At 36.6% G+C, this 8,013-nt stretch overlaps 1 protein-coding gene across 1 annotated transcript; it reads left to right on the top strand.

The window, feature by feature from the left end:
• The first annotated feature begins 4,947 nt into the window (after positions 1–4,947).
• Positions 4,948–7,341, top strand: LOC149186178 (heat shock cognate 70 kDa protein-like). The gene is made up of 2 exons (XM_089412575.1): positions 4,948–5,226; positions 5,471–7,341. The coding sequence occupies exons 1-2, from the start codon at positions 5,022–5,024 to the stop codon at positions 7,216–7,218; spliced, it is 1,953 nt and encodes a 650-aa protein (XP_089268701.1). The 5' UTR covers positions 4,948–5,021; the 3' UTR covers positions 7,219–7,341.
• The last annotated feature ends 672 nt before the right edge of the window (positions 7,342–8,013 follow it).

Below are 8,013 nucleotides of genomic sequence, written 5' to 3'. Positions count from 1 at the left end.
TTCCATGACATGCAAGGCGTTTTACGAAGCCATCAAAAACATATGTTTTATTCAACATGAGATAAAACAAATTTTCACTGTAAAACCCACTTTTTCCTGGTATACTGAGGTATATGAAATCTACTGTAGGGTAACTAAGATAGAAATTCCAAATGAAGAACGGTGAGAAAAGTTGTATGAATTTCACAGCTGTGGGAAAACCTCTCTAGTCCACGATGTAAGTTGTTGTGTCACTAGTGTGATGGGAATGCACTCTATAGGTCTAGTTCACTTAATGGTCGCTCAACTATAGTAGGCTACCAAACTTTCAAAACCAACTGAAACACGTGCCTCTTTTTAGGTCGCCAATTTTCTGAAATATAAACCAAAACCTTCTAACTATGGTGACATTCAAACTCTCAACAAGGTAGTGACGCAACTAGTATTGTCGCTCTCTCCTCTGGTTACCACCACTAAACATTCGAGAGACACATAAATATAAATTTGCATGCTTCTGCATGCACGGGGGTGGCCACACCATCCCCATACTTTAATGTTTCTCATGTCATAGGGTGGTGGGCTCGGTTACACAAACAACCCAATAACTCAAGCCACACTTGATCGAGGACAACAAACTATGAAATTAGTAGCTTGTTGAGGACACCTTCTAAGTACCCTCCTTTGCCCCAAGATGTGAGTATTCTACTTCATTTGGGTCTCCAGTATATAAGCCCACAGGGCATATTCAAGGGTGTGAGCCAAACAAATGCAGATATAAATATTTGGAAGCCTCCTCCACATGGTTTCTTAAAGGTCAATATAGACGGAGCTTCTAAGGGCAACCCAGGGTTAGCTGGTTTTGGGGGTGCTATAAGAGATGAACAGGGTCAAATAAAGAAGATCTTTCATAGCCACTTGGGGAAGGCCACTAATAACATCGTGAAACTCATGGCCCTAGAGAAATGCTTGGAAATCTTGGTGGATTCAATTTCACATAATGTCATCATTGAAGCAGATTTAGAATTGATTATTAGAGTGGCCAAGAAAAATTGGGTAGATCAACGATGGAGGTTTGGTCGTGCAAGTGGTTGATCGGTGATTGGAGGAAGGAGGTGGAGTTGGAATTGCAATTCGTCGTTATGCGGTTTAGCGATTCAACGTTAGTCGTTGGATCATTGAAAGAGATGGACGACAGTTTTCAGGCCGATCGGAGATCGATGTTCAGTGAGCACAGTGGGAGGGGGTTGCACCCGGAAGTGTGGACCTGCCGCTTTTAATGGTCGTAGTTGTATTATTTTTGAATTCTGATCTTTTGTGTATTTCCTGTGTAATCCTTTTTTCCGATAGAGTGAATAGTTCCGAGTTTTAAAGGTTTAAAGCAAATAACGCTTCTGATAGGTTATGTGGACCATTTTGGTATACAAAAGGAATTTTGGTTTACCCTGTAATATATGTAATGTACTTGTTTGGTTAATAGAAAGCTCCATTCTTACTTGACCAAAAAAAATCTATATTAAGAGACATATAATATTATGTATAAAATTGCAACTGTACTACTAAATAAAATAGAAATGGAAATAGTACAAATGTTGTTTGTGATAAGGAAAGTAATGAACCCACAAATAGGGGTTTCCAAGATGAAGACAAAAATTTGAGAAATTTTAGAGTAACACTTAAAATACAAATCCAGTGATGGGTGAAAAGTGAAAACAACCCTTCTTAGAGAAAACATTTAAACTCAAATATGATATTGAGATAGATTCTTCCAAAAGACAAAATACATTGGTATCAATGGTATGAAAGTTGATGAGTTACAGCATGGGTTTTTTACTCACATACTTTCAACTTTTTTAAGTAAGAAGGCTATTGTTGAAGGGATTGGTGCAACAATGAAAGATAATTCAACTGTTGTCAAAGTATATGGGCATAATAAACAAGATGGTCAAAGCAATGAAAATTCACCAAAAAAATAAAAATAAATAATTTCTAGCAACTAAGAAAGATAGTGCAGTCTTATATGAGTAGCCACCATATTACATAGCTTCTTAATATCGTGTTTTACATATGAGGATAATATCTTTGATGCCATGTTGAATTAGACAAATGTTGGTGAAAATAACATTTTTTCTATCATTCAAGCATTAGAAACCAACAATCCAGGGTAATATAGGTGTGCAATTATTGGTATTGAAGGTCAAGATAAGTTATTTGGTCTTTTTATCTCAAGCAATGAAGAAATTTCAGACTTTAAATCAAATTTATCTGGAAAAACCAAGAACCAATGGCGTAATGGAAACAAATTCAAGGCTTAACCAAGAGCGTATATTGGGTTAGAAATGGATTTTGAGGGAGATAAGTCAACTGAACATAACAAAATGAAAAGAATGAAGGTTGATTCCATTGTTAAGTATGAACCTTGGGAAAAACAAGCTGAACAATTGCCTAGCACAATTTATTTTTCTCATATGCAATGTGACAATGATGAAACAACAAATGATGGAAATTGGCAACAATGCTTAAAGTGAACTATTATTAAAATCAACAAATCAACTATCCTGAAGGGTTAAGTGTTGGAAAGGATTAGAATTGCAACTGAACAAAATAAAGAACATCCTTATCATATTTTCCATCAAAACAAGTCAACTTGATCATTTTCCATTTGTAGTGAGAATGAAACAAGATTTTTTTATACAATCTCATCGCATTTAATGGAAAGTTATTTGCAAGAATCAATGGAAAGATTGACTTGTATAGATGAACGATATTGAGGAGACTTTGTGATAGTTACAATATGAATGTGAATACATGGTGATATGCTTTCACTCCATGTTTAGTGTGGTGAATATTTCATTCTAATTGTTGATCCTATAAAAGTTATCTATTATTTGGTATACAAGCATGGGTAGGGAGCTATAGAGCATAGAGCTTGTTATTTTAGTGCAAACTGGATAAAAACTAATGAAATATACCTTGGTGTAGAGAGTGACCATGTACTTAATACTCTAGGACTACTATTTACTTCCTCCCACTATCAGTGTTGAAGAAAAACAAAATATTCAATCATTGGCAAATGGATGCCCATAAATGATGATTCTCCACTTGGGTTTCATTGGGTGAAAAAACTAATTCCTTTTATCTATACTTTGAGGATGAAGCATTTGAAGGGGGAGACAAAGTGACATACACATATAGGTATAGATGTAGGAATGATAACTAATAACTAATACAATTGTATCATATAGCATTAGTAATAATAATGAAGAATCATAGATCACGCCCTTTCACATTGTGACTATAAATATATAGTTCCATTGTAAATCATATATTTATTGTCAACTACTAACCATTTTTTTCTTTTGTGTATGTGCATTATTTGTAAAAGCACCAATGGAAACTTCTTACAAAGGACTTACCTTATAAAGTAACATGTGTTGTATTCAAAACCATATAAAATCACACATTATCTTAATGATAGTTGAGGACCTTGTGGCTTGAACCAAAGATGTGAATCTTGCCCATCATAAGCAATGTGAAGCCAAGAGTTCAACCACATTGGTCTAGTGGAGTAGTCACACATGCAGAGGAGCCCATCCATAATAAACGTAAAGGATGCATAAATAGTAAACATAAAGCACACAAAGAAATCATAGCACTCCATGCCAACAATGTGCACACTAGAGAATCACACAACATAGTTGTTCATTTCGAAAACAAATACTCTTCACAAGAATCCATATAAGAAAATCATGCGTGCTTCCCCACTAAAAAGCATGCAAAAGAAATGAATAATACATTAGTTATTTTTCAAATATAAGAAGCATTTATATTGATTTATAAGAAATCAAGAACAACATATGATCCAAGAGGGCATACATACAACCAAAGAGAATTGTAATTTTGCTCACATCAAAGAATTTCCTCTCATAGAAACATGGAAAGATAGAGGATGTAAGGATAACTTCTTCCTTCTTCTTGTCTTCATTAGAAAGTAAGGTGACCCTTGAATAAAAGGCTGATTTTTAATTTCACATTGTGGAGATAGTTGATTCTATGAGATATTTTCTTGTGGGTGACCAAAGTAGACAATAGATATTTTTAGACCAATTACACTTGGATATGGGCTTTTAATTAAAAAAATCTCATAATAACGAATCAAGGTACGACCTATGAGGTTAACATACCCGTTTCATTGTTAGAAATTCAACTTTTAAGGTTGTAGCACTAAAATTATGACGTTGGAAAATGAAAACCATAACAATAAAATCCCAAAACCTAATAGATGAAGTTTCTTGAAGGAAAAGCCATAACAATAAAATCCCAAAACCTAATAGATGAAGTTTCTTGAAGGAGAGAATTCCGGTTATCCAACAATAAAACTTTTAAATGGAGTTTTTTAAATAAGTGAATTAGGTTTGTGTGGCAATTATTTAAAACTTACTTTTCTCGAATTAGGTTGAAATTGCTTTAAGATTGAATTTTTTTAGATTGAAATTGATTTAAGATTGATTTTTTTGCCCACAAATTAAAATTTATAAAATTAGAACATTAAACTTATAATATGAAATATGAAAACCGTTATAATAATAATAATATCCCAAAGTCCGGTTAATAAAGTTTCTCTTTCGAGAAACTTAAGTTAGTATAACAATAAAAAAAATGGTAAATGAAGTTTCTGGAAAGAGAAAAATAAATTTATGGATTTACAGAACAATAAAAACCGAAACCGATAGATAAAGTTTCCCAAAGAAAAAAAAAATTAGTTCTGTATCACAATAAATACCCATGACGGATTGGTTTAGGGGCAATTCGTTGAAAAACCAACCCCTATTTTTTACTTTATCCCAAGGGAGAAGTTAAGTTGAAAGTATTTCTACGACTATAAAATATGGTCAAGGGAAGGGAATTCAAGTGTGAAACAACTATTTTGAACATTCCCCCTCTCGTGCTTCTTGGCCTGCATTACTCGTCTACAGTTTCGATCGCTCTCGGCGCAATTTCCTTAGTTAACTCCCTCTCTGCGTTCTGTGTGTGAGAGTGTCAATATGGGCGAGGGAGCAGCGATCGGAATCGATCTGGGGACGACGTACTCGTGTGTGGGAGTGTGGCAGCACGACAGGGTGGAAATCATCGCCAATGATCAGGGGAATCGAACCACTCCCTCCTATGTCGCTTTTACTGATACAGAGCGTCTCATCGGAGATGCTGCCAAGAACCAGGTCGCCATGAATCCTATCAACACTGTTTTCGGTTAGTAATCTCTGTCACTCTTTTGAGGGAGTTTATTCCACTGCTTATTTCTGTATATGTGATTCAGTTGTTGTATATTAATTCCCCTTTCATTCTCGAATATGAACCGGGATGGACATAATTCAGCTTATAGTTTTTTGAAGGTGATTGATATGAAGGCTTGAATTTGCAGCTGTAAGATTCTTCTGTTTGTGTAGAATTTGCATTTGTGTTCAATCTAAATCAGTTCTCTATGTTATGGCAGATGCAAAGCGGTTGATTGGTAGGAGGTTCTCTGATCCCTCCGTTGTGAGCGATGCGAAATTATGGCCTTTCAAGGTCATTTCAGGGGTTGGCGATAAGCCCAGCATCGTTGTAACATACAAAGGGGAGGAGAAGCATTTTGCAGCCGAAGAGATCTCTTCCATGGTTTTAACTAAGATGAAGGAGATTGCAGAAGCTTATCTTGGGACCACTGTTAAGAATGCTGTGGTCACTGTTCCTGCATACTTCAATGATTCTCAAAGGCAGGCAACCAAGGACGCAGGGGCAATCTCTGGTTTGAATGTTATGAGAATCATCAATGAGCCCACTGCTGCTGCTATTGCCTATGGGCTTGACAAGAAGGCTAGCAGTTCTGGTGAGAAGAATGTTCTTATCTTTGATTTGGGTGGAGGTACTTTTGATGTGTCTCTGCTCACAATTGAAGATGGTATTTTTGAAGTGAAGGCCACTGCTGGTGATACACATTTGGGTGGTGAAGATTTTGATAATAGATTGGTGAACCACTTTGTACAAGAGTTTAAGAGAAAACATAAGAAGGACATTAGTGGTAATGCCAGAGCCCTCAGGAGACTCAGAACTTCCTGTGAGAGAGCTAAGAGAACCCTTTCATCAACTGCCCAGACCACCATTGAGATTGATTCCCTATATGAAGGTATTGACTTCTATACCATTATTACTAGGGCTAGATTTGAAGAGTTGAACATGGATTTGTTCAGGAAGTGCATGGAGCCTGTTGAGAAATGCCTGCGGGATGCGAAGATGGACAAACGCTCAATCCATGATGTGGTTCTTGTTGGTGGGTCTACCAGGATCCCTAAGGTTCAGTCCTTGTTGCAGGACCTCTTCAATGGCAAGGAGCTTTGCAAGAGCATTAACCCTGATGAGGCTGTTGCATACGGAGCTGCAGTGCAAGCTGCTATTTTGAGTGGAGAGGGCAGTGAGAAAGTGCAAGATCTGTTGCTTCTAGATGTTACTCCCCTTTCATTAGGGCTAGAAACTGCAGGTGGGATTATGACAGTTCTCGTCTCCAGGAATACTACCATCCCCACAAAGAAGGAGCAAGTCTTTTCTACTTACGCAGACAACCAGCCTGGTGTGTTGATTCAAGTGTATGAGGGTGAGCGAACTCGAACCAGGGACAATAACTTGTTGGGTAAATTTGAATTTTCTGGTATTCCCCCTGCTCCCAGAGGAGTTCCCCAGATCACTGTGTGCTTTGATATTGATGCCAATGGTATTCTAAATGTCTCTGCTGAGGACAAAACCACTGGTCACAAAAACAAAATCACCATTACAAATGACAAGGGTAGATTGAGTAAGGAGGAGATTGAGAAGATGGTTCGTGATTCTGAGACATACAAGGCTGAAGATGAAGAGCACAAGAAGAAGTTAGAGGCCAAGAACTCTTTGGAGAACTATGCTTACAGCGTAAGGAATACCATTCGAGATGATAAGATTGCGGCAAAGTTAGATCCATCTGATAAAAAGAAGATTGAGGATGCCCTTGAACAGACTATCCAATGGCTCGATAACAACCAGCTTGCAGATGCTGACGAGTTTGATGACAAGATGAAGGAGCTGGAGAACACTTGCAATCCTATCATTGCTAAGATGTACCAAGGCGCTGGTGCTGATATACCTGGTGGAGCCTATGGAGCTGCTGGCTCTCCTGAACAGGGTTATTCTGCTGCTGCAGGCTCGGGGCCTAAAATTGAGGAAGTTGATTAAATAATTTTCTCTTTTTTCTTTTTGTTTTAACCGTGTTAGAAGATGATACAGCACCCTTACAAATCAGGATTTAGAAGGTGGATTGTCTCTCCATTGAATGCTGTTGTTTTGAGCAGCAAGGAAATGAGGATTTAGAAGGTGGATTGTCTCTCCATTTTAGATATGAGAATTGAAGGCTGAGGATTTAGAAGGTGGATTGTCTCTCCATTTTAGATATGAGAATTGAATGCTGAGGGTTTAGAAGGTGGATTGTCTCTCCATTTTAGATATGAGAATTGAATGCTGAGGGTTTAGAAGGTGGATTGTCTCTCCATTTTAGATATGAGAATTGAATGCTGTTGTTTTGAGCAGCAAGGAAATGAGGATTTGTGTTGATATTCTACTTCGTTATGTTGTTGGAATACTTTAGAGCTGTTTCATTTTTTCTAAATTTTTATATTGTTTTATTGGTTGTGTATGGGTGTTTTTGGTTCTTACAAATCTAGATTTAGAAGTGGAATAGTACAGTTTGTGTTGAAATATTTTATATCTATTTCACTTTTATTATGTTGGAATAATGAGGATTTGTATTGTGTGCCTTCAAATATTTTATATCTATTTCACTTTTGTTAGGGTGGAATAATGAGGATTTAGAAGGTAGATTGTATCTTAATTTTTGATATGAAAATTGAATGTTGGTGTTTTGACTTGTAAGGAAAAGAGAATTTGTGTTGGATATTTGATTTTTATTTTGTTGGAATACTCGAGAGCTGTTTTTTTTTTTAATATTCTTTTATTAGTTTATTGGTTTTGTAT

Source organism: Pinus tabuliformis, chromosome 3_1 (genome assembly GCF_031772625.1).
Source record: "Pinus tabuliformis cultivar Carrire ecotype Pingquan chromosome 3_1, CPIR1, whole genome shotgun sequence".
NCBI lineage: Eukaryota > Viridiplantae > Streptophyta > Pinopsida > Pinales > Pinaceae > Pinus > Pinus tabuliformis.
Note: the sequence above shows the minus strand (reverse complement) of the source record. Positions and strands in the feature narration are given on the sequence as shown.

Coding starts and splice junctions, on each gene's coding strand:
- LOC149186178 (XM_089412575.1), top strand. CDS start 5,022: ATGGGCGAGGGAGCAGCGATCGGAATCGATCTGGGGACGACGTACTCG. Junction 5,227..5,470: donor TCCTATCAACACTGTTTTCG/GTTAGTAATCTC, acceptor ATGTTATGGCAG/ATGCAAAGCGGTTGATTGGT.